This window comes from Pyxicephalus adspersus, chromosome 11 (assembly GCF_032062135.1).
Source record: "Pyxicephalus adspersus chromosome 11, UCB_Pads_2.0, whole genome shotgun sequence".
NCBI lineage: Eukaryota > Metazoa > Chordata > Amphibia > Anura > Pyxicephalidae > Pyxicephalus > Pyxicephalus adspersus.
In genome coordinates this window covers 42,403,104-42,429,996 of record NC_092868.1, presented here as the reverse complement: position 1 = coordinate 42,429,996, position 26,893 = coordinate 42,403,104, and the positions used below count along the sequence as shown (strand labels likewise).

The window sequence follows — 26,893 nt, the reverse complement described above, 5'->3', positions numbered from 1 at the left end:
AAACCCTTACAGCAGATTTAGGCAGAATATGGGTTTCCGTTTTTCTAAATTGCATTGAAAAGACAAGGTGAGTCACAGTGAAGCCTGTACCTGTTCAAATATGCTGTCATATGTACAGAGGATATAAGCCTACAACACAGCTGTGAAGATCTTTTCTATGCTACGGCAAAACCAGCACTATGGCACACTGGTTGTGACTGCCCTGTGCATTGTTGTACATTGAACAAGATAGTGGAGATGTAGAGGAGCACTAAAGACCCATTTAAATGACGGGTCTTCTTTTACTTAATGTGCGTCAATATTGTTATGAAAAAGCCTTCAAATGACCCTGGAATAAGGCAAATGCACAACAAATGTTTTTGTACTGTTCCACATCCATTACTTTCCAAAGTGTTTTAAACTAAAAACTTTTATTCTGCTTTGTTAAATCCTTAAAACGGAACATTATTTTATTTTGACAGATTGTGGGGGCTTATCGATGAGTCACACAGCCCGGTGAGGTCTGACAGATGATTGATGCTTCCTCCCACACCATTCTACTGTAATTTGCACTTCAAGGCACACAGCCATGAACAATTTCTTGTGAGCGGGCCTTCAAGTACCTTATAAAGCAAAAACTTTTAAAAATCAACTACAGAATAAAGCTGAAATAATATTGGTTATAAATGGAGAGATAACATATGGTATTACAAAACTTTTGGTTATTTATATTTTATCTGACTATTTAAGGTATTTGTATGCCCAATCTGAAGATATATGGCTGGGTATTAGCCTTTCTATACAATAACCTGTGGTGGGTCTCTTAGCACCCAAGGTAAAACTGACCCTCCATTGCATATATTTTCCTACATTCCCAGCCACAGACCCCTCTCAATACCCACTGTGGACATGCATAAGTTCCCACAAATGTTATAAATTAACCCCAGTGCCATGCTGAATAGGAGATGTGTTGTCTAGATTAGAAACTAGGCATAATGTATGAACATGTTCTTATATAGATCCCTTTATAACCAGCACTTTTGGTCAAGTGAATTCATATCACATGACCAAACATTGGGTCACCACATTGGATCTGCTAGGGCTCTGCAATCTCCTTTACAACTCTACAACTAAAAAGGTCTTTGCTTGTTTTGACTGTATAAAAGTTTAATGCTCATCAATAGACTGTGAGTGGGGGCTTCACTGGGATGACAATCTTACAGACACATAAGGGTACTTATGGGTGTTTGTAGTAATGTTGCTTAAACGATCTGCAGAACTTATTAATATTCTGCACTTGCAGTTTCTTTTTGGACCCCCATCCCTACAAGGTCCCACAAAAGCTCTTGAGCCTGCCAGTAAAGTCTACCTAATGTGGCTTCCTGTCGTATGGCTACTATTATGTACTGCCCCTGATTTGGGAGAGGAGTTGCCACTCTCATGTGGATGTGCCTGCTTGAATTGCAACAAAAGGAGAAATGTCAGTTAGAAACCTGGCCACACTTCACCCTACCCATTACTTTTTAGATTTAGCAGCCGACCAATGGCCAAAGAGGATTGTCCTTCTCGAAAGTTCACCAAGATCGCGCCTTCTTAGGATGCTGTGGCGACAGGTCCCGGACCTGTCATCAATGCAGGGCAGATGCACATGAGTAAGCATGTGCCGTAATCAGCATACTTACCAATTGGCAGAGGCTCATCACCAATGAGTAAAGCTCTGCTTTAACCCCCCCCCCCCCACACACACACACACACTGTTATCTGCAGTGTCTGGGAAGGGGAGAATAGAAGACACAAGCTAAGGAGGAGTCAGCTCAGTCAGGTAAGGTAAAAAGATTTTTAGGATTGTGCATCAGTACTATGTAGACTTTATGCTTGTTTAAACTGTCTACATAAGACTTTAGCAAAACCACTACCAGGGGTTGGACTGCCCCTTTAAAGCTCTGGTCAGATTTACCAAATGTCCATTCCTTAATTGCTGTGCTGCTCAATAAACTTTCATAGTGGTAACAGAGAAAAGACATTAAAGAGGACTAGATAGTTTACAGAATCTGAAGACAGACTCAACATCCTTTCCCCACCCTCATGAAGCTTCTGTAACTGACTCAGCTGTAACCTTGTCTAATCCAAACAGTAAAGCTATCTATGGCGAAATAAGGCAATATTGCTCATTAAAACAGCAGAATTATTTCACTTCTTAAAACCAATTCCTGTTTACATAACAATTATATTATGTGATAGGACCAATGCAGTCAGTTATGTAACCACAAATCACGTCAACAACCTATTTATTGCTTCTTAAAAAAAAGCCAACATTTCCTCTGACGCCAGCTGGCAATAAAAGAGTGAAAAGAGAATAATAACCAAACAGCCAAACATATTCAGTAATGTTAACGTAACCTGGATACATAATATAAATATGCAATATATATAATATAAATTTATGAAATGGACATTTACAATGCAAAATAGAATCCTCCAGGTGCTTCCACAAAGAGCACTGGATTTTCTATTCCACATTTCAGGTGCCCAGAAATTGAATGAGCTCTAACATATTCCCAACTTTTATGGTCAGCAGCCCTACCTGCATTTTCTTTTAGCACCATTGGTTAGTAAGGCTGTATATTACAGGACTGGGCTAGCTGCATAGAACAGGAGAGGCCAGGCAGAGATGATCATCGTAAAAGCATGGAAAAGACACAACTGTCCTCATTTAATAAAGCTCTCCAAGGCTAATCCAGCAAACCTGGAATGGATTTCCTAAAAGTCATTAGCTATTTGTTAGCAAATGTTTTTTTCAATCCTGGACCATGTGCATTCCAGGTTTGCTGGATCACCCAGCTTCACTGAAAGTATATTCACTCCAGCCTTGGAGAGCTTAAATAAATCAGGGCCAATGCATCAGGCATGGGACACAATAATCACACAAGGGCCTATGTTTATCATTAAAAACAGATATAGATATATATATACGATAGAACATTGTACTCTATACTGCACCTGCATTTTATAATTGCTTTGTAGCATGTAAACCTGTGGTTCCTTATGGAGTGTCCTCTGCATGACCTCAAGAGATGCTCAATCACATTACCTATCAAAGTCATGGCCAAATTCCTTCACCAGGCAATTTGTTTACACTGCCCATTAAAGCAAATAGGGCTGCCTCAAATAGGATCTCAAAGCCACTAAAGAGCACATTTATCATGCATCATATTGGGCTTTAATAATTTGCAATTAGTATGAGTAGGCTGGGAAGCTTGCATTCACCTAACAGTCAGTTTGTAACCTAAATGTGCTTGGACACATTTACATTCCCCTTTAATCACCTTTTCTTGATTTCCAATTTTTCTGTGTCTTAGTCCTGTAGACCAGGGGTGCCCAACAAGTGGATCGTGATCTACTGGTAGATCGCAAAGGCAATGCAAGTAGATCGCAGAGCCCTGCCTTTCAAACTAAACTTTACCGCGCACAGGAGTTATTACGTCCAAGTGTTTATTGTTGGTAGATCATTTTGAGTTGGTCACTTTAAAAGTAACTGGCAAGCGAAAAAAATGTGGGCAACCCCGCTGTAGAAAATTTCAGATTTTAAATTGCATCTTTTGGTCACTCTGTACACCAAACTTTACCTATGAGGACACTACCGATCATACACAAAGAAGCACACAACAAACTAAAGTGCTTGCAAAAGAAATCTGAGGATTATTTTCTATTTTATCATGAAATACAGAACCCCAAGCAGATGGAGACACAAATTCATGTAGTTCTATATGAAGTAATAACAAAATAATTTGGTAAATACAAGCAAGTACCTGCCCCTCAAGACTGGGCAGTATTGTGTTGCACAGTTGTGTGCATCTGAAGACTGATTAGACCGAAACGCAAACTTTATGACAGGTAAAAACAGCTCTCAAATATGTACTTCATCTGTGTTATAAGATGCCTTTCTGGAGTCCAGCATTAAGTCTAACCACATCTGCAAAAACTACAGAATTTTCTAAAATAGTAAAAACTGAAGACAATTGTTGGATAAGGTGTAAATGCAAATAATACAGTTAGGTCCATAAATATTTGGACAGAGACAACTTTCTTCTAATTTTGGTTCTGTACATTACCACAATTAATTTTAAATGAAACAATTCAGATGCAGTTGAACTGCGGACTTTTAGCTTTAATTCAGTGGGTTGAACAAAAAGATTGCATAAAAAAAAATGTGAGGAACTAAAGCCTTTTTTTTTTTTTACACAATCACTTCATTTCAGGGGCTCAGGCTATTTCATGGGCTGGTTTGGGCAATTCCTTCATCATGTCATTATCAATTAAGCTGATATAAGGCCTGGTGTTGATATGAGGGGGGTGGGGGGCTTGTATGTGGAAAATTTTGCTGTGAACAGACAACAAGCGGTCAAAGGAGCTCTCCATGCAGGTGAAACAAGCCATCCTTTAGCTGCAAAAACAGAAAAAACCTATCCGAGAAATTGCTACAATATTAGGAGTGGCAAAATCTACAGTTTGGTACATCATGAGAAAGAAACAAAGCGCTGGTGAACTCAGCAACGCTAAAAGACCTGGACGTCCATGGAAGACAACAGTGGTGGATGATCACAGAATCATTTCCATGGTGAAGAGAAACCCCTTCACAACAGCCAACCAAGTGAACAACACTCTCCAGGAAGTAGGCGTATCGATAGCCAAGTCTACCATAAAGAGAAGACTGCATGAAAGTAAATACAGAGGGTGCACTGCAAGGTGCAAGCCACTCATAAGCCTCAAGAATAGAAAGGCTAGATTGGACTTTGCTCAAAAACATCTAAAAAAACCAGCACAGTTCTGGAAAAACATTCTTTGGACAGATGAAACCAAGACCAACCTTTACCAGAATGAAGGCAAGAAAAAAGTATGGGGAAGGCGTGGAACAGCTCATGATCCAAAGCATACCACATCATCTGTAAAACATGGCGGAGGCAGTGTGATGGCTTGGGCGTGCATGGCTGCCATGGCACTCGGACACTAGTGTTTATCCATGATGTGACACAGGACAGAAGCAGCCGAATGAATTCTGAGGTGTTCAGAGACATACTGTCTGCTCAGATCCAGCTAAATGCAGTCACATTGATTGGAAGGCGTTTCATAATACAGATGGACAATGACCCAAAACATACAGCCAAAGCAACCCAGGAGTTTATTAAAGCAAAGAAGTGTGTTAAAAAAGGCTTTTAACAGAACCAAAATTAGAAAAATGTTGTCTCTGTCCAAATATTTATAGTTCTAACTGTATATAGGAGGAAGCTTTCATTTTTAACTTTACTTTCTGAGGGGTAAAGGTGGTGTCAGTCCTGACTCTTAAATTGTCCAATAGGAGGAAGCAGATAAATCAGACAGGAGCAGCTCTGCCTACCTGAATAGATCCTCCAGCTGGTGTCTGCGCTCCCCTGCAGGGACGGGGCTGGAAGGGGTCCCTGTTAATTACTAGCAGGTGATGCAAGCGGCAGGCCCCAGCGGGAGAACATGGCACTGAGCTGCCTTACACAGCACTGCATCCTCATTCTTTAATTAAACGCTCATTAACTCAGCATCCTCTAAGGTTTTATCTGTAGAAGGAGAACGCTGTAACACATTCTGTTATCTGACAGCAGTTTTTCGCTCTGCTGAAAAGAACTAACCAGGAAATATGGAGCGGCCTCGCACTGTAGTATCTACAACATGGGAGTTTACCTATTTGTGCATTTCTAGAGAATGCAAAGTAAAGCATAAATATGGAGGAATTCCACCTGCGTAACAACAACAGTGAAAAGGTTCTAATTTGATTACTTTGTGTTAGCACTAGAAAGGACCAGTCATTCTGCTCTTCCATAATTGGAAGTAATTTTTTTTCACTCCTGGCAGCTGGCAGTATCTCACAGTTGAACTAGTAAATCCGGGACTGCAGATGAACCCTGCAGCCCAAAGTATTCATCTGCAGGCTCTCATATTCATCAATACTCAGTCTACAGAGTGCTTGAGATCACTATGTCAAAACTGACACAGTTATCACAAAACCGGAAACTACTAAGATCCCAGAAATGACCCGGCATTCACAGATGGTAGAGAGAACCAACAGCCACATGGTGTTGCTGCTAGTTCCCAGAGGAGAAAATATATTAGCAAATTCCTGGCAAGGGATACATTAAAGCAGAACTAAACCATTAAAACCAAAAACTGTGACATAGCAGGTCCTTTATTGAAGAAGGGACAGGCGTTGTCCCATAGACAATAAAATAAGCTTACTTGCCTGATCACAATCTTTTCATTTAAATCATTCTGTCCATGTTCTTTCATGGGTGCTCCCATATTCTTCCACTCCTAATCTAGAAGTCAGATCCTCAATCATCTTGATTGGCGCAGGAGTTCCCTTAGTACCAGCAGCCCTGGGGAATGCACGGCACATCCCAGCATCCTACACAGAGCTTCACATGCATAGTTCAGTGTATTACGTGAAGAAGCTTGTGAACAGCGAGGAAGTATGTTTTATTGCAGAAGGGACATTGTCGTTCCCTTCTGCTAAAGGAATCTTGCATATCCATATTTTTTTGTTTGTGATCTATTGTTCCACTTTAACATACATATTGTCAGTATGAATAAGTTAACCCAAAACACAGGTTCACATTAAAGCGTATTTAAACCCACAAACAAAAAGGTAATAGCCTATTAGCCTATATACCTCTACAATCTAATATGAATGCTACAGCCAGACTCATTCATCCTTGCTCCTCTTCTGCTGCATCTCTTTGTAGTTCTCTTCATTGGCTTCCATTTCACCTGAGAATCAAATTCAAGCTCCTGTGCTTTGCCTTCAAATCCCTCCACAGTTCTTGTCCCACTTACCTGGTAAAAAAATATTCCCCCAGCCGCTCTCCCCGCTCCTCCAATGACCTACTAATGACTTCCTCACTCATAACCTCATTACACGCATGGCTCCAGGACTTTTATAGAGTTGCCCCGACTCTCTGGAATGGTCTTCCTCGTTCTTTTCGGCTTGCTCCTATTTTCTGCTCATTTAAAAGAGCATTTAAAAGCCATTTTTTTCAAACTTGCCTACCTGTCTTCTTTTTCTCTAAAACCCTCACTACTTCATTTCACTCAAAGATTTTGTAGCATACTGTTTTTCCTTGGGTGACAATGTTTACTCAATGTATTATATCTATGGAAGGGCAGAAGTGTGTCCCCTCTAGGACTAGACTACAAAAACATTGGAGAGACCACTGCAGTACAAACAGAGAGCACTTATAAGGTCACAACATTTCTAGAAAGATTCCTTTTAGGTTTAAAAGGATTTTTGCAACACAGTTTCAATGATAAATCCACAGATCAAGATGAAGCAAGAAGGAGATGTTTATTGGTAGGTTTAGAAAAAGGGTAAGAAAAAACCTACAGCTCCTGCTGGGTGGGAATGGCAAATATGAAATATCTATTTCCAAAATAATTTATGCTGAACAAAGGGTAATGTAAAAAAACAGAAAATTCAATTGTTTTGTATATATATATTTATATATATAGATAGACAGAGAGAGAGAGAGAGAGAGAGAGAGAGAGAGAGGAAAAAAGATATCAATCATGTACTGTGTAATGGGTCTTCCATGAATTGTTAGGACACAGGGGTTGATATGATAATACATGAAGTGGTGTCATCATACTTGCCTCTATATAGTTTTGCACTCCAAGAACTTCCTGGTCAGCCCGCGCCTTCATTACGCCACTAAAATCAGAGATACATAATTCAAGTCATTTCCAGAAAGGCAAAGACACAGAATCTGCAAGTACATCAGAGGATTTATATGTGTCTGAATATCTAACCTTTGCAAATACAATACAGAATACAAGCTGTTTTGTGACTGGTCAAAGAGTGAAGGAGAGCACCTAAAAAAAAACAATGTGCTGTAATAATTGAGAGCAGCAGCTCTCATATCTGAAGCTGCTGAAACTACAGGGAGAGCTGTACTGTGTGGAGGGTATAAATTATTCATTTTGTGTTGTGATGTAATGTGCAGTCATAAAGCTTATAAATTCCCTCTCTTACAAGGTGCCATTTATGTACAAATTTATAACAAGAATTGGGTATGTTCATAGCATGCATATCATTTATATCATCAGGGGTTTTTGGTCTTTGCCTTTAAGGAATGTTAACCTTAAAGTTGCTTTGCAACAGGGTCACTTTGTAGAGGAGGAAGCCTATGGGTGCAAAGAATAGGTGAATATTTCCCTTCTTCCTGTCACCCCCACTGTCAATTCCAGGAGGACCCCACCACATGGGTAGATTTAACAGCAGCCTGGGGTGGGGCTTTAAACTAGGTGTATTAAAAAATATAAGGCAGAACACTAATTACGCAGATTTATTGTACTGATATACTTTATAAACGCATGCCTTGTTTTCCATTTTATACCTAGGTTATACCGATGGTGGAATTTATCAATGACATGCTGCATGCCGGATCTATGACTTTACTTCAAGGAATTTCACAAAGAATATTTAGTATTATAAACACGGTCAGTGATCACGTCTGTATTCAATCCCATAATGACCAAAGGTAATTAAGAGAAAATCCTTAAAGAGAACTTGTCACTAAGCCATTTATTTCAAGCAAAATCCTATAATATTATATGTACATTCACCCTATTTTATGCATATCATGTAGCTGTAAAATCTTCCCTTGTTTACAGATAAAAAAGCTCTGAGACTGCTGCTGGCCACCGCCATCTAGAAATGTCACCAGTTTTAGCAGACAATCGATAATATAGTATTCCCCTGCACTCCTACCCCAGGAGCTTCATAATTGTTTATGTAGATTTATGGGAAAGGTGGGGGAGCAGAGCTAGCACACGCAGTAACTAGACAATCCCAAAGGAGGGAAGAGTTATGGCAAGCAAGCAGGGAGGAAGCTATGGTAGAAAAGGGGCTCCTGAAGAGTAGTAAGATGTTCTAACAAGTTCAGGTAAATCACAGGGTAATATAACATATTTACGAGAAAAAAAAAAACAGTTTACTGAGAAGATGACAGGGTCTCTTGAAAATCCTGCTATGCACACCAATGATGAAAAAAAGATCCAACAACATCATTCTGACTCATATGACACATTCATACAGATATACAGTGAATCACCCTGATTCATCCGCTCCGCTCGCTTTGTGTGAAGCTGAAAACAGATTGATCAGAAGTAACAGCAGCCAAGAAAGTTAATTAGCTTCATTAAAAGAAATCAAAGCACAATATTTTTCATAACATTGTCATTTGCCTGTATTTGTATGTAGAATCTGACGTGTGATGTTTCACATAATTAGCAAATCACAATAAGTCTCAGTTATTTAATAACTATCTGTAGTAAAAAGACACAGGGAGGATTTAGCACAACTGATGATACAAGCTCGTTGTCATGATAATCAACACTCTCTGAATCACTGACCCAGAAGAAGCATACAGAATATAAATCAGAAAATACTGGGAAAGAAACAACTGTGGGGGACAGCTCTGGACTGATGATGAGTATTGCAGAGGAAGCTTTTTTTTGTTTTTAACTATTACCAGACTATCAATGTACTATTTTAGTTGGGAGCTCAGCTTTCAGAAACCACAATTATGAGTTTGACAATCTATAAGCCTCATGAATGTGAAGTTTAATTTATTCCAGTAGTCAACCAATCAGCTTCCCTTGAAGCTTTTTTGACAATTACAGAAAGCATTCAGGCAGAATATTGCAGGAGAAACATATCTCTTTCTCCAATATTGATTTGTGTATTAAGAAATTTTGTGCTTAAAGCGTACCTAAACTCAACATTTTCACTTTAAATGTTAATTTTTTTTATTTTTTTTTTTTAAGTGCAACATCCTTTTTTTTTTATTAAAGAAAAGGGGATGCAGCACCTCCCCTTTCAATATTGATCACCGCCGAAGCACTGGGATACCTACGTCATGCATCCCAAAAGTCTCTTTTTGCTCTTTCTGAGCATGCCCTGATCTTGTACATGCACAGAAGGAGATGCCGATCTTAGGCAAAAGCAGTGAGATCGGCTCTCTTTTTTTCCTATTTACAGCAGTTATGTCACCCAATCTCAAACCTGCGCAGTGCTAGATCGGGTGACGTGCTAAGAAAACGGAAAAGATGATTGAAGATAGCAGCGCCTGGTGCTGACAAAGAGGAATTCGAGGACGACGCGGGACCACATTGCGGGAAGGACCAGCGCCATCGAGGGATCTGCAGGATTAAAGGTAAGTGTCATTTTTTTGGTTTTCAGTTTAGTTACGCTTTAACTGTTGTTTAACAGTGATCGACAACCTTTCAGACCACTAAATTCATAATTTTAAATCCCATGCATGCGGTGGGAGCCATGTGTCACTCAAAGGGGAAGAAACTTCCCCCAGAGTGACATCATGATGTCAGAACCCACCCACTCTCCCATCGCAGGCTCAGACCTGCTTGCTAAATGCCTGGGGGTACAGTAGCGCACGGCTGTGACTACAGGGGGCATGATCAGTGGGTTCAGGAGAAGGACCACACAGGGGGGGCGCAACTGCCAAGTAATTTTTCTGCGACCACCAAAATTTTCTAACAGATCATCAGTTGGCAACTGCTGATTTAGCAGACTAAAGAATGCTATGCAATGTCTGATTGGTTCAGAAACAAACGCTAACAATTCTGGGGACTGTGCCTAAACACAAAATTTTCACTTTACATTTATTTACGTTACATTTATTAATGTAGTAACATTTTGTTTGTATTTTAAGTGCAAAACCCTTTTATTTTGAAAAAAAAGGGTGGAGCACCGCCCCCTAATGAATGAGAGTGCAGAGCCTACTGGGATACCTACATCACGCATCCCAGGAGGCTCTTGGCTGCTTCCTCTGCGCATGCCCAAGCATCTTGGTCATGCACAGAATGAGCTCTTTCATCAATAGAGAAAAAAAAATTCCAATCCCACTCATGCGCAGTGAGATCGGCAAGTTTTTTTCCCAATCTATGTCACCCGATTCCGCCCCTGCACAGTGCAAGATCGGGTGACATAGGATGAAGAACCCCAAAGAAGAGAGGAAAAATGGCGCTTGCTGCTCCCTCTGCACCGGGCCGCAGACAGATACCGGGACGACACAGGACCCTATGGATGAACCTTCCAACGGACAGACTGATCTGTGGGATTGAAGGTAAGTGTGATTTTATTGTTTTGGGTTAGGTTTGGGTTTACTTTCACTGTAAACATGAACCCTGATTGGCAAATTGCTGCTTTAAAGCTACTTTTGGGCAATAGGTAAATAAAAGCAGGACATGCTGGGACTTTCAGCCCTACATTAGCTGACCCAAACTAAAATCTTATATATTTCTTAACGTGTTAATGTCATTTCATTTACATTTGTAGTTTTCATGAAAAAAAACTGACCTTAGACTGAATTGAAGACATATGACTATGGTATGGACATTAGATTGTGAGCCCCTTTGAGGTACAGCTAGTGACATGACTATTCACTTTGTACAGCGCTGCGTAATATGTTGGCACTATATAAAACCTGTGTAATAATAATATTTGAGTTCCTGTAGACTTTAGGAGGCCAGCAGCACCGATGATATGAAAAGAACAGTACATGGAAACTGTTCATACAGCAGAAAGCTAAATGTCATCCAGCTAGTGTTTATCTCTTACAGACTACTGCGATACATAACCCTGAAACATGTTGCCCTGGATACAAAACTGCAATATAGGATAATTACCCACCTGTATTTCGTTCCAATATACTGGAAAAACAATAAATATCGAATTTTGCTGCCCATCATTCCCACAGTAAGCCCAGGGTGATGACGTCATATGGTCTGCAACAACTTTCACCTCCACAGCACAGTACACCATGCGACCTTACAGAGACTTGCCGGCATGAAAGGACCCTAGAATGCACTACTTAACTGCCTGCTCAGAAAATATGGATTTCTTCCATATTTTCTTCCCATTTCTTCCCATCAACAACAATTTGGGATATTTTAGCTACTTAGTTTTTACATCAACAAATTTGTTTGTGCTTTATTGTGCATAAAATTCAGCTCCACTCTTCAGGCATCAATGGGACTACTTCATAGCATAACTAAAACTATAGAGCGGTTTCAGCGGCTTTTAAAGCACATGTCGCACAGTTATAACGTCAGCAGCAGAGTTGACTAGGAGATATATACAGTACTCCAGCATAGTTTATTGTTCTTTTGTATTATCAATAAAAAAAATCAAAATGAAGGTAATTTGAAAAACATTTTTTTAATATTAATATCCTTAGTGCAATATATAATACATGTCTGTCATTGTATTGTAAGGTTTGTTCACTAAAAGCTAAACGTATGCATGAATTTAAAGAAAACACCAGCGGCTTTCATTTCTGCTTCTTGCTGAAAATGCTAACTAACTGGCTGTCATGCTATACCAATATTTCTAAATTAAGTCACTGGTCAAAAACAAGCACTCTGATCAGATTTAATGACACCCAGCTAATCCAGTGAGTTTAGGGTGTCATAGGTCCACCCCTTGCCAGAGACTTGGTGATGAGTCAGGGGTTGCTCGAGTCGAGGGGTTGGATGCCCAGTGTGAAGTTTAACTCTGTACTATTACAAATAATCTTGACATTATTATTACCATTTTTTATTATTTGGTGAAAAAAAAGGTATGCCAAAAAAGAGAAATCAAGGTTGTGAAAATAGTAATGTCTACTCGCCAAGCCTGTGATATTGATAATGGGAAGAAAAGTGGACAAAAGATGGCTTTTTTGACGAATTGTTTAGTGAAAACAAAGTTTGGATGCAGAGACAATATTATGTACTTAAAATCTGGTGTAAAGTGGGCTCACAGAACATCATGTGAGAACACTTTTTTTTTCACAGGTCACAGACTATCTTATTCAAAGTGATGAAAGTTTGTCTTGTTTACCAACGCATTTTGCATATTTGCTTCCTCAGGGGATACCGAGATTCAAGTTGGTGATAGTCATTTGCCAAGAAGATGGCCTGACAGAGGAAAAGAGAGACATTTTTGCGGTGTCTTAAGGTATAAATGAGGGATAGCTGGGTGTCCTTGAAAAAATCAGGGTTAACTTAGGGGGATGTCCAACCATTACAATAGTTGTATTATTATGATCAAATGATTTCCGGATGTTCGAATAAGTGCAAAAAGAGGTGTAGCCAAGATAGTTTGTGCGAATTATGATGGGTACGCCATTAGATTTAAAAGTATTGAGACTTCATAGATAAATATATAGCACTTTTCCTAGATGATTAGGGTTGGTAATCCAGATGTCTTTTCCTAAATAATAATTGTAGGCCTTTTCACTGTAAAAAATAATACACCAATCCATTACAAATCAATGTTTCCTTATCATTTCAGGTTAATTCAATGAACAATATTTATTTACAATATTATTATATGATTCTTTCCCTTTTTGTTCTTTGGTGGCGACTCATATACTTGTATACTCATCATATATTCCTGAGTTACGCTGTTCACACCAAGGGTGGCTTTCTGAGCTGTACCGATTCTCTTTTATTGTTCACAAAGCTCTCAATTGATGAGACCTGCAACATTTCTAACTGGGTCACAATATACATCAAAAGTGTAAGAACTTTCCCTAGGATTAGATGATGTCATCAGTATCCTGCAGGCAGGAAGAAGCTTTTTACTTGTGATTACTTGAAATTTGTACTTTTTTTAACAGGAGAGTACAGTAAGAGTGCAACTGCACTGCAAACTAAATTAGCAGATATATAGCATAGGATAGCAAATGACAAATACAAACAACACAACAGCAAGAGAACCCTGCCCCAAAGAGTTCACAATCTAAAAGGTTGGGGGAGATTAGTATACAATAGGAAGGGGTGAGGAATGGCAGCTAATTAGTGATGGGTTAAAAGACAGATGAAGAAGATTAAAAAGGTGGGATTTAGGGGTTCCTTTAAATGTGTGTAAAGTAGGAGCAAGCCTAATAGGATGAGTAAGAGTTCCATCTGCTCTCATTAATTCCATCTCTCAGTATGATATTGCAAATAGACATGAAATAAGCAGAATGCAAATATCACAAAACATTACATACTGCAGATAGCGATAGAGCAGGGGTGTCAAACTCCAATACACAGAGGGCCGAAATTAAAAACTTAAGTCGGGGGCCAAACTTGAAATTTATTGAAAAAAGTGAGGAAGTTTACTACTTTATCCTTAACTAACAAAAACAAACCCCTCTACACACACTTTATGGTTGAAAAGACCAATTTCTTTCTATCTATGCAGACTGTGTGTTGTTCATCATCCAACATCACAAGTTTGTCTGACACTAAATATTACACTATGCAGTCTCTAGTGGATTGAAACAAACACAATGCCCCTGGTAGTCAGGCACCATGTGATCATTGCCTAGGTTTTGTGTCACATGATGGGTGTACAGGAATAATGTCTTGTATAATGTATTGCATATATTGAAAATGATGATGTGAGGTGGTAATGCGGGTGGGCGGGCCAGATGTAGTTCATTTTCGGAATTCTTTGGGGGGGTTAAAAAAATAAAAAGGACCATAAGGGCCAGATTTGGCCTGCAGGCCGGAGTTTGACACCCCTGCTATAGAGGATCATGGGTCCTGTATAATCAAGAGTAACGTGGAGTACACAAAAAAAAGTTTGTAAGAAGAGGGTATGGATTAAAAAAAGGCCAACAGGGAGAAGATGAACACATGGGGATCTATTGGCATACTAATAAAATAAACGAAGCCGCTAAAAGAAATCATACTGTTAATATAACAGAAGCCATTTACAGGGGGTATTTACGCAAATAAAATACCTATAAAATAAAAAAATTTGAACAGGATATGTGCACAAAAAGAGGGAGATCTTGCCATTAGCATATCCATGAAATAAAAAAAAAATTGAAAATGGGTGTAAAAGAAGCAAGCTCTCATTTGGCATACTCTGAAACAAAAGAAGCCATCAATAAAGGTATGGATTCAAAAAAGGGCAATCTCAGTAATGACATACCCATGAAGTCTGTACCCATGAGGTATAAAGGTAATGTAACATTGGCACACCATTAAAATAATAAAAAGCATACGAATAGAGAGTATAAATGCAAAGACAGTCTCACTATTGGCACACCTATGTTATTTGAAAAATCCATATATAACAGAAGCCTCTTACATAGTGTATGGACGCAAAGAAGATGTGGACACAAAAAGGGTGATCTCGCCATTCACATACCCATGAAGTAAAGGAAGCCATTTATAAAAAGTATGAGCCCAAAGGGGGAGATCTCAACATCAGTACCAAAAAAAAAAAATCTATTTGAAGGGAGTATGGACACAAAAAGGGAGATCTGTTCATTAGCATACCCATAGAATAGGAGCTATTTGAAGTGGGTACAGACGCAAAGAGGGAGATCTCCCCATTGGCTTCTCAATATATTAAAAGAAGCGATTTGAAGAAGGTATGACTGCAAAAAGGGTGATACTGCCATTGCCATACAATAAAAGAAGCCATTTATAGAGAGTATACATGCAAAGAATGAGAAATTACCATTAACATGCCAATTAATCAATAAGATCCATTTGCAGAGATTATACATGCAAGGAAGGGGATCTCACCATTGGCATACCGATTTAGGAAGATTATAAAGTGCAAATGGACACAAGGGGAAAATCTCACCATTGTTATACTTTATATACATAAAAGGAACCCTTTAAAGAGGGTATAACGCAAAGAGGAAGATGTTATCATCGGCATGCCAATAAATAAAAACATTTGAAGAGGGTATAAATTAAGAAGCAGACCATTTATGGATGGTACAGATGCAAAGAGTGAGATATTACCATTGGCATGCCAAGAAATCAATAGTAAATATAAGTATGAAGAAAACATTGTCATATCAAGTAAACAAGAAGAAAATATGGACTTACGAGACCCGTTGATGAGGGTATGGACTCAGAAAGTAGTGATCTCACCATTGGCATACCCTTAAAATAAATGAAGCTATCTTATGAGGGTATGGTTGCTTATAGAGGTGTTCTTCCAATTGGCTTATCCATAAGGTAGAAAATAAGACCTTTAAATCCATCACTTTCCCCTAAAAACTTTCGAAAGAGCTTTTAAAGAGCTCTTTGGGTACCTCCAAATCCAACATTTTGCCCAGTCTAGGCTGGGACAGTCCACCGGTCTTATCAAGATGACTTGGTTTGAAAAATTGTGTCATGCTAAGAGAGTTTTGTCAGCTCTGTATAGCAACCTGGTGCAGAAAATTATGTCCACCCCCCTCCTATATGTTTAGATGGGAAACAGATTTGGGTATATCACTCGAGCAGGAGGACTGGGATAAAATTTGGTCTACGGTTAAAGTGTCTGCGGTGGAAGCTAACTATAAACTGATGTTGAGGTGGTACATGATGTCATCTAAGCTTGCCAAGTTCAAGCCGACCCGCTAGGGTGATTGCTTTAGGGGCTGCAAAACTGTGGGAACTCTTTATCATATATGGTGGGAGTGCCGAAAAGTGAGGAGGTTCTGGACTAGGGTATATCAAATGGCCTATACAATTGTGGGAGGCTCTTTTCCTAAACGTTGAGGCACTTTTGAATTTGAAACCATCAGTCTCCACCAATAATCAATTTAAAATTGTTAACATATCTGTTCTTCAGCCAAAATGATGCTGGCCAAGGCCTTGTGGTCTGCAACTTCCAACATAGTAAACGATAGTAAACGAGAGGATGAGGACCTTACTAACCACTTCTGTATTTAAATTTCAGAAAATATGGTTACCATGGTTTGAATACTATATGCCCATGGCCTGGGATTGCTAATTGCTGACTATATCGTCATATGTACATTTCTAGAAAATGTCAGTTGATTTTCTAAACTGCTTGAACAACCTGTCCCCTCTTCTCCTTTTTCCCTTCCCCCCTTGTTTTCATGTTGTCCTTGTTACATGTAATATATGTGTGTTACTCCTGTTTTTATGTGTATATGTACAAATTGTTCATACTTGAATGGTTCTTGCTATTTTGCTATTCTTGTACCTGTCTATTATCTGTATTTGATATAAAACCAATAAAAATCTATTGAAACAAAAAAAAAGCAAAACTTAGTTTAAGGGTGACTTATTTTAGGCTGATGTAGCTTGTGGTTTTTGGTTAAGGGATCAGTATAAACTGGAATCTTTGATTCATAGTTCAGAATGTTTTAGACTTACCAACAAGACAGGCTACAATAGTAAGTCAGAAGGATGTTTGGCGCTGCAATATTTAACTCATAAAGCAAACACTGGGCGAATATTGTAATGTTATTATATTTTGTAAAGCTTCATATGTGGTCTTATTAAACAGATCAAATGAGATGTTTATATACTCCCAAACATGTTTTTTCAGAAATATGTTTTTGTGGTTGAGCCAAAAATTTTCAGAGGAGAGTAAATAGTTTTTAAAGCATGTAAGAGAAACGCTATCTAGATGAAATATGACAAAGGCGGTTGGCAGATATGCAGCACCACACAACAGTTGATAAACTGCACACTGCTATATTCTTGGCCAAGCATTGCTGGAGTATTAGGACTTGTTATGCTGCCCTCTTGTGGTCATAATAGGGCTTAAAGCCAAAATATACTGTAATAAGCCAAGGGTGACTACACATGATACAAACAGAAGCAAGCTTTGCTGATTTTCATTCCAATCACCGTACCAACTTGCATGCTTTTTATTCCAGATGTAAGTTTACTAAGAGGATCATTTATTCTTTGATCTGGAAAGCCATTGTGAGCATTTTCCTGGCTTATCATTACTATTATACAGTATTTATATAGCTCTGACATATTACGGAGCGCTGTACAATGTCCATAGTCATGTCACTAGCTGTCCCTCAAAAAGAGCTCACAATCTAATAACTCTCCCATAGTCATGTGTCTTTAATACAATCTAAGGTCAATTTTGGGGGAAGCCAAATTACCTAACTGCATTTTTGGAATGTGGGAGAAAACCGAAATACCCGGAGGTAGCCCACGCAAACACGGGAGAACCTGCAAACTCCAAAACTGCATGCTACAGGGTGACAACGCCAGGGAACACTTGGGAGGGAGGTGACAGCGGTCTCCTTACCACTGGAAGTTTCTAAACGAGGACACTAAAGGCAGGATTGCTAACCACTGAGCCACCGAGCTGCCTTAGGTTCTAAAAAAACTAATCACTAAAGTTTCATACACTTCATGATATTAAAGCAATTCTAATAAACTTTCATTCATTTTACTTCTGCAGTTTTAGAATAACTGAAGGTTCTTTTTTATGGGGTGACAACCTTCTCTGAGGTATGCTCCAGTGTTGTCACCCATTCACATCCTGATAGAGATAACAAGCAGCTGTGCACATAATGTAAATCATTGTCTCAGGAAGCCACACAGCGATGATTGCACCTGAGTACGTATAAACAGGAGGTGGCTAAAAGAAACTGCAGATCATCAGGAATGGGAGGAAAAATGGAAGGATTAAAAAAGCTGAAAGCAATATATTGGAAACATTGTCAATTGTTTCTGATTCACAAGGCTAATAATCATCCATTTCTTCCAAAGATAGGTGTAGTACATCACGGCACCACCCTTTTGTCAATAATCTGGTGATCTGAGGACCTGCTTGTGAATCAGGAAATATATTCTCATTCTTCCACTGCAGACCTGGCAGTCAGGGGTGCTTGGAGGGTATCACAAATGCTTGCCAAGTGCCCTTTTTTTTATGTATGAGTAAATGTTCTTAATGCACGAGGCTTAGAAATCAGAAATGATGGAATATGGCATAAAGATCTTGCTGGTAGTAGAAAGCAGGGTGAGTAGACCAATGACTTATCAGTGCTCGCTATCATTGGTCAGGGTCTGGCTGTGCTGTCTGGCAGGGGTGTCTGGGTGACAAGTCTGGCAGAATACAATCACAAGACTTTTGACAATATAAAAGCTCAAATATCTGTTTTTCAGCTGACTATTGAGTTGCTTGCCCATAGTTCATTAGAATGAGAACATGGGTACACATTTATAGAACAGTTAGTATCTATATCTCAGTGTAAAACCACAACATTAAGGTTACACTTTTACACTATGTCCTATTTATTTATTGTTATTTAATTTATATAGAGCCAACATATTACACAGTGCAGTACAAAGTCCATAGTCATATCACTAGCTGACTCTTATATAGGCTCACAATCTAATAGCCCTACCATAGTCATATGTCAATAATACAGTCTAAGGTCAATTTTGGGGGAGCCAATTAATCTAACTTTGTTTTTAGAATGTGGGAAGAAACTGGAGCACCCACACAACATGGCGAGAAGCTGCAAACTCCATGCAGATAGTGCCCTGGATGAGATTTGAACATGGCAGGCCAGAAAGCCTGAAAGCTAACCACTGAGCCACCATGCTGCCCATATGTGTAAAAGGACAAAGACGCTGACATGTATTAGCATTGGTTTACTTTTTCAATTTTTTATTTTTGTTCTGTCTCAGGGCCTCGTTGTCATCAACTTTGTACACTTTTGGTAGATGCCCTGTGATACCATAAAACTAAAGCATCATACAAACTGCGGATAATAGTCACTCAACATGATGGTTGTGCTTGTCTTGAGCAAAAATCTGACATGTATACAGCAATCGCCTGCGATTGTTCATCAATCAGCCATGGTGGATTGATTGATGAATGACTGAATGGGAAACCCAACTGTACATTCTTCTATAAAGGAGAGCACAGCGGGTGCAGTTCACTCTCTATTGATCATTTCCAGCAACAATCATCTGTTGGGGCTTAGGAAATGAGATAAGTGTCCAAGCTGGGTCAGGCAATAATCTCCTTTTAACTAGGAACATTTTAAAGGGAACCTGTACTGCACAATACGCATAACTAACTATAACTGGCAATACTTGTATCGTGCTGCAATGCCCAATTATAAGAAAAATGTGTGTTGCTGCTGGCCACCAATAGGCATTGTGTGTGGTAATGGGTATACTAACAATTATAAATAATATTATTAAATATGTTTATATCTATATCTATATATATATATATAATTATTATTATTATTATTAACAATAATAATATAAATAATAATAATATAAATAATATTATAAAATAATAATAATATTATTATTATTATTATTATTATTAATTATTCTCACTTCACTCTAAACTTGGATTGTATAATCTAATTTAAACATGTAGATCCAAATCAGAAAGGTTGTCCGCTCTTGTCTGAGAAAAAATTTGCAGACGTTCCCTGAATATCTCAGTGTTTAGGTGAACTTGAAGACGCTCCCTGGCTGTGACACTCTGCGTGTGTGATAATTTTCAGACGCTCCCTAGCGGTGACAGGCTGGGAGTGAATTGTCGGAGATGCTCCCCGGCTTGTGACAGGCGCGGTGAGTTTGCAGACGCTCCCTGGCAGTGACAGGCTGGGCTGGTAGCCGGCTGTAGGAGTCACGCTCGGAGTCTCCGGTACACAGCGCACAGATCGGCCGGACTATCGCTGCTGTGCCAGCCCTGGGATTGCTCCATCTACGGGGATCTCCTTCTATGCAACCGCAGTGTGTGTGCTGATTGCTGTGCATCCTCCTCCCGGCTCTCCATCCCTGGACCCCTCATCTCTGCCTGCAATGCACTGAGGACACCGACCGACATCATGACGGTGGATTTTGAAGAATGTATCAAGGATTCGCCCCGATTCCGGTAAGAGAATGGGATTGGTGCAACCCATGGACATCACCTTCCATCCTATGCATGGCTGTGTATGGAGGAGGCACCCAGGACCATGGGCCACCCTAGGGTGCAGGGGGCCATTCCATCTATCTATCTATATGTATACCAATCTAGACAGAGAAAGGTCAATGATAAATATATATATATATGTATGTATGTATATGTCTTTTCTCAACCATTGGCCCACAGACTTTAGGTCACACATATAGACATTTATGGGCTCCAGACCTTTAGCCACATCTAGTCCTTTAGTGGTTTGTGCACCTTTTGCGGCTCACAAAAACATTTTAGCGGCTCTCAGGGACCTTTTAGCAGCTTGCAGGGACCTTTAGCTGATCAGTGGGACCTTTTAGCGGTTCACAGAGACCTTTAGCAGCTCATAGAGACCTTTTTGCAGCTCACAGAAACCTTTAGCGGCTCTCAGGGACCTTTTAGTGGCTGTCAGGGACTTTTTAGCAGCTCGTAGGGACCTTTTAGCGGCTCAGTGAGATCTTTTTGCGGCTCTCAGGGACCTTTTAGCAGCTTGCAGAGATCTTTAGCGGCTCAGTTAGACCTTTTTGCAGCTCATAGAAACCTTTAGCGGCTCTCAGGGATCTTTTAGCGGATGTCAGGGACTTTTTAGCAGCTCATAGGGACCTTTTAGCGGCTCGCAGGGACCTTTTAGCAGCTCGCAGAGATCTTTAGCGGCTCAGTGAGACCTTTTTGCAGGTCACAGAAACCTTTAGCGGCTTGCAGGGACAGATGTGTACAGACTAATAGTGGCTTACAACCACACATCTAGGTATGTGTATGGGCTCCTAGACCTTTTGTGGCCCCTTGACCTTTGGCGTCAGACAGACTGTTCGTAGGTCATAGGCTACTTATGGCACACAGACCTTTAGCGCTCCCAGAGGTTTTGCCACCGATAGTCCTTTAGCCCTATATAGATTTTTAATGGCTCACAGACCCTTAGCCACCATATGGGCTCCTGAAGTTTTTGGGGCTCATTGACCTTTATCTGCACACAGATCCTTAGGGTCATACAGACTTTAAGCCCGACACATTGACCTTTATGGACTCACAGCCCAATTCTTGACATTCCACAGTCAGCCAAGCCATGAAATTAGTGTAATTTTAGTATTTCATAAAGTTCTGTAATGAACCCTAAGCCTGATTTTATATAATTGAGCAGACTTGAACTCTTATTGTATAAACTCCTACATTGAACAAAGCCATAGCATACGCATTCATACCTACAATCCATTCGGTCAGGCAGGCCCTGGCACTACATAGTTGATGGTCGATCCAAAGGATGGAGGATGTACAGAGCCCAATCACCCACAGCAATCACATTTTGGTGAATTATATTTATTCTGATTGGCGGCTATGGGTGAAATGGCTTTGTATTTGCATTGGTGTGATTGCACTCTGTATGCTATCATTAGATCTGTGTATTGTATTTGCTGCTTAATGACCAGCAATGGCCCTGGCACCCCATCACTGGATGCCAGCCTCTTTGTTGTAGGTAGCCAAAGACTTGCTGCATGTGTTGCAGGAACACGTGATAACCACAGTGACATGGAGTACAAGGAGTGGAGTGATTTGGGGCTATTAAACCCCCTGTGTGACTTATTTTAGAATTCTACGATTTTTTTTAATGCAATAAAAAATTGCAGACCCATTTCCAGCTGCAAAGGCAAAGATGGCATAAGCCAAGGTGGCAATGGTCCTTAGAAAGCTGTGATTGGTGTCTGCACAGAACTCGCATCCCTTTCCTGGGGGCTTGTAGCCCCATCTGTGACTTGTAAATATTTATCAGATGCTTGAGGGGTAACTAGGTTATCCAAATTGTAGATGAGCCCTGTGTTAGGGCAAATGAGGGGAATGTGCTGATTTATGGGGTTTGGAATGTGCGTTCACTTTTGTTTTGTTTTACATTTCGGTGTACATTGTATAATGAAATGCAGGAGTTATGGCCTTACAGCAGACATATACAGAATGGGTAAAAAGTAATGACAAACCAAAGTAAGAAATGGGAAAACTATTTTTTTCTGTCGGTGTCCCCTTGAAGCTATTTGCCATCACATCCTGTCTCAGTGACACAGCAGAAAGTGATAAATTCAGCTCACACATGGCTATACAAACCTGGGAAAAGGTCCTAAGCCGTTCCTTCTTTATCAAATATAGTTTATATACTGATTAACGTGCAACTTTATTTTATAAATCTGAAACGGCTCACCTCATGTAGGTAATAATTGCTGTTTGTGTATCTATTGGAGAAACTTTAAAAAAATTCTAATTGAATTTCAGCTGTCACCAGGACAAGAATTTGGGTGAAATCTCCCCAGCAATAAAAATGAAGGTTTATTTTAAAGCTCAATAAAACAAGTATTTAAATATATAAATTATACATGTATGTGCTTGTTATGGCTTTACAAGCCCAGATATTACCCTATAAAAGTAGCAGTAATGACATCAATGTGCTGTATATAGCTTATGTAGAGAGCTGAGCAGTAGGAGGGGCTTAATAGCACCACCCACTACGAGCTGCCTGCATAAAATGACAGAAGGGGGTGGAAACTAGACCAGTCACCCTGCACAAGGAAAGAGAGCAACAGTGACCGGTCTTTATTATCAGAAACCCTTGCACAGATCTGAACAGAGACACCCAAAGCACCCTGATATTCAAAAAGGATATAAATGTTATTATATATATTTATCCCAGAGTCCAGCTTTGACTTTACCCCTCCAAAATAAGCTTTTGTTGCTATAAAAATTTAAATTTTTTCTTTCCGTGTCTTTAATTTGACATCCCATGGTTTACATCCCATGCTGCAGCTGCATGTTGCACATGTTGGATGAGTTGGGTGACACCCTTGCAATTTGTTTTAGTACCATGTGGCTGAGGAGCAGTTTATAGGCTTGAGCCCACTATTAAAAGTAGAAGCTTCCTTTAAGTGCCTATAAATCCGAAGGGTCATTGTTGTCATCCATTACATTATTAATTCCGCATAGATCCTTCCATTGGGTTATGTATGCAATCAATACCGGCTGATCCGGTGCAGGGGGCCGAGCCTGCACATATGGAGTTAGTTTGTGACAGTCAGTGGGGATCAGATGGCGTGGAAGTGGAAGCTGAGGTCATCTCTCCATCTAGAATGGCAGGAAAAATGACAGGAATCCATGAATAATGGCCTCTAATATGTTACTTTCCAAGGCAAGACACTATTAAATCTATTTTAAGGGTTTCTGGTGCTGCAGCCGCCAGTAACTTCTTCCTCGTCCTGCTGGCACTTCTTAATGTATTATAATTTTGAAAGATCCCCCTTCCAAATTAATTATATTTACTTTTCTTTTTGCATTTCTTGGTTCCTTTTACAGCAAACTCCTGTACACATATGCTACAGCAGTGATTTCATGGCATTTCTCGGGGAGGGTTTCCCCGAAGGTGACAACAGTGGGCCATGCCTGCATATTGTGTGTTTGAATGGCCACTTGTAGTCTCCATTGGAAGACTTGTGCATGTGGATAACAACACAGCTGCACAATACAGGGACAAGATCGAGCATTGTCATACTGTAAGTGCTAGAACAAGGAATTGCACGGTATTATTTTATTGGGAGTAATTGTCACAGGTCACTGACATAAGCACCTATGTATAACTCCAGGAAGCCTCTGCCCAATATTAATGGAATTATTTTAATCTAATTTCCTGCCCACCTACTACCACGTCCTGCAAACATGTGAATTTCTTGTTATTTACCCCCCTCCCCAGTGCACAGTCCCAGAAGATTGGGCTCATGAGAGAGTTTTTGTTGTCAGCTGTCACATGTAAAGAAACCCCTTCCACAAGACGTAGTGGATATTGTATTAAAATGCCCCAAAATGTTTATATGTAAAGATATGAGGGGGCTATAGGATGTTGCATTTTTCGGTAGCTAAGTGAATGCAGCTTGCGCACGGACCTTTAGCTGGGCCCACGGACCTTTAGCAGTTCACAAACCAGCTGTTGCCAGTCTACAGTAGCTATTGCAGCGACAAACTCCCTTCCCCCCCTTCCCATCCCATGCACAGCACCAGAAAACTGGGCCCATGGGAGATCTAGTATTTATTCCATGTAAACTAAAAATGGAGTTCCTTGCAATCATGTACATTGGCATATTGGGCCAACAATAGACTTTAAAGAATTAAAATTTAGAAACAAAATTGATACATTGGAACCAGACATTGGCAGAGATTCACCTGCACTGTCCTTTTCCCCCCTTATTTTGTAAATACAATCATTTTATGAACATAAATATTTTGATTTTATTTGTGAAATACAAATTCTGCAACTCTGCTTTATAAACACATTGTCATGTAAACATAATGCTTCCCACAGGAACCCACAATGACTCTGCTCTTTCAGGGTAAATTCATTTTGATTTTGTTGCAATATTTGAATTCTTATCCATATATCTTAAGCAATCCACATGTTTAGGTGATGAGTATGGTGGCTCAGAGGTTAGCACTCCGGGCTTTGCAGCGCTGGATCCCTGGCTCGAATCTCGTCCAGGACACTATCTGCATGGAGTTTGCAGGTTTCCCCGTGTTTGAGTGGGTTTCATCCGGGTACTTCGGTTTCCTCTCACATCCCAAAAACATGTAGTTAGGTAATTGGTTCCCCCCTAAAAAAATTGCCCTTAGAGTGTGTTAATAACATATGACTTTGGTAGGGACATTAGATTGTGAGCTCCTTTGAGGGACAGCTAGTGACATGACTATGGACTTTGTACAGCGCTGTGTAATGTGTTGGCGCTATATTGTGTGTAATAATAATAATGACTGGCTGGAGTATGGTAGCAGCTCATTCCATAGCAGGGTTGTGTGACAAGGTCTGACAGAGTTTGGGCTGGGATCTAACCTGACTAGTTGGAGTGCTTTCTATCTTTTATTCATGTGCTTCTCTCAGGCCGCACACTATAAAAAAAACATCTTAATGGAAGATTTTATGAAGCTGCGTAATGCATAGTTTATGTGGATGATACTATTAGTAAGCTTGTGAGTGAGCATTTACTGAATAATGATACAATGTTACTTCTGGATCATTACTAAGGATAGACATATGGTGCTAAAACACAAGTAGAATCTATACAGGCTCTATAATCCTCAGGTGTTAATACATGTTCCCTTTCTCCTGCAATAAAACATGCACTTACGTTTCCTACATGATAATAACAAACCCCATTCATTTATATGTTAGTTCACATTTTGTGATGCTAGGAGAAAAAGCAGAGGGATCCTTTAGGACCTATATAGGCTATACAGGCTCTATAATCTGCATTGCAAGGAGGACATGTAACATTGTGTTCTTCTCCAAGCCAAGTGATTGACAGTGGCTTTATTTATTGATCTGATACTGATCTTGTAATGATATAAATGTGCACTTCCCAAATGGGAGTTTGGGGAAGCAACAATAAAGACATAAAATGTTATGCAAAGATATTAAAAAAGAGTTTACATTAGTTAAGTTTTCAAAGAATTTATCAGGCTAGGATTAAATACAGGTAGTCCCCGAGTTAAGGACATCGAACATACAGACGACTCCTAGATAAGAACGGGGCTTCCCTGCTCGTTGGTCTGCAGGATGGAGGCTTAATGGGGAAAGGGGGTGGTTTGCATGACTTAAAGAAGAAGTCTTTTGCTGTACTTCAACCACTTGTAACTCTTTAATGACCAAGACAAACTCTGCAGTTGTTTCTTTTTGCATATATAAGCACAGCTTGCTCCAGAAGTTAATGAATGTCTAGGCTTTATAAAGTTTTTTTTTTTTTTTTGCTTTGTTGGTGATTAACTCACACTGAGGATTTTATACAGTAACTGACACCACACTGCCTAATAATATGTTGGGACAAACATCTGTCCTAATTGCATTTATTAAAATAATGTACCTGTTCTGACTTACATACAAATTCAACTTAAGAACAAACCTACAGTCACTATCTTGTATGTAACCCGGGGACTACCTGTAGTAGAGAATGTGTTATGCATAACAAAAAGATGAGCATTTTTTACTATTTTAATGTGAATCTGAAAGTGAAGATTTGCTACATTATAATGAACATTTAAAAAGTCAAATGTGCCTAAGAAGTATTCAGAATATCAAGAAATATATTGAATAGCATTCTATGAGGAATCAAAGCCCTGTCTCTA

General features: G+C 39.6%; 2 protein-coding genes across 4 annotated transcripts in view; one reads left to right on the top strand and one right to left on the bottom strand.

Moving 5' to 3' along the window:
* Positions 1-11,846, bottom strand: part of PUSL1 (pseudouridine synthase like 1) — a 52,887-nt gene extending 41,041 nt beyond the window's left edge. For all 3 annotated transcript variants that reach the window (XR_011922718.1, XR_011922719.1, XM_072426098.1), the window contains exons 1-2: positions 11,714-11,846; positions 7,654-7,711 (exon numbers count right to left, since the gene is read on the bottom strand). Coding sequence is in view for 1 of the 3 variants with exons in the window: in XM_072426098.1 (XP_072282199.1) it covers positions 7,654-7,711; positions 11,714-11,772 (117 nt within the window). In the remaining 2 variants the exon portion in view is untranslated. The remainder of the gene's footprint in view (positions 1-7,653; positions 7,712-11,713) is intronic.
* Positions 11,847-20,362: 8,516 nt separating this feature from the next.
* The window catches only part of ACAP3 (ArfGAP with coiled-coil, ankyrin repeat and PH domains 3), a 115,233-nt gene continuing 108,702 nt past the window's right edge, over positions 20,363-26,893 (top strand). The window contains exon 1 of the mRNA XM_072426642.1: positions 20,363-20,692. Within this exon, the coding sequence (XP_072282743.1) occupies positions 20,646-20,692 (47 nt within the window). The 5' untranslated portion in view covers positions 20,363-20,645. The remainder of the gene's footprint in view (positions 20,693-26,893) is intronic.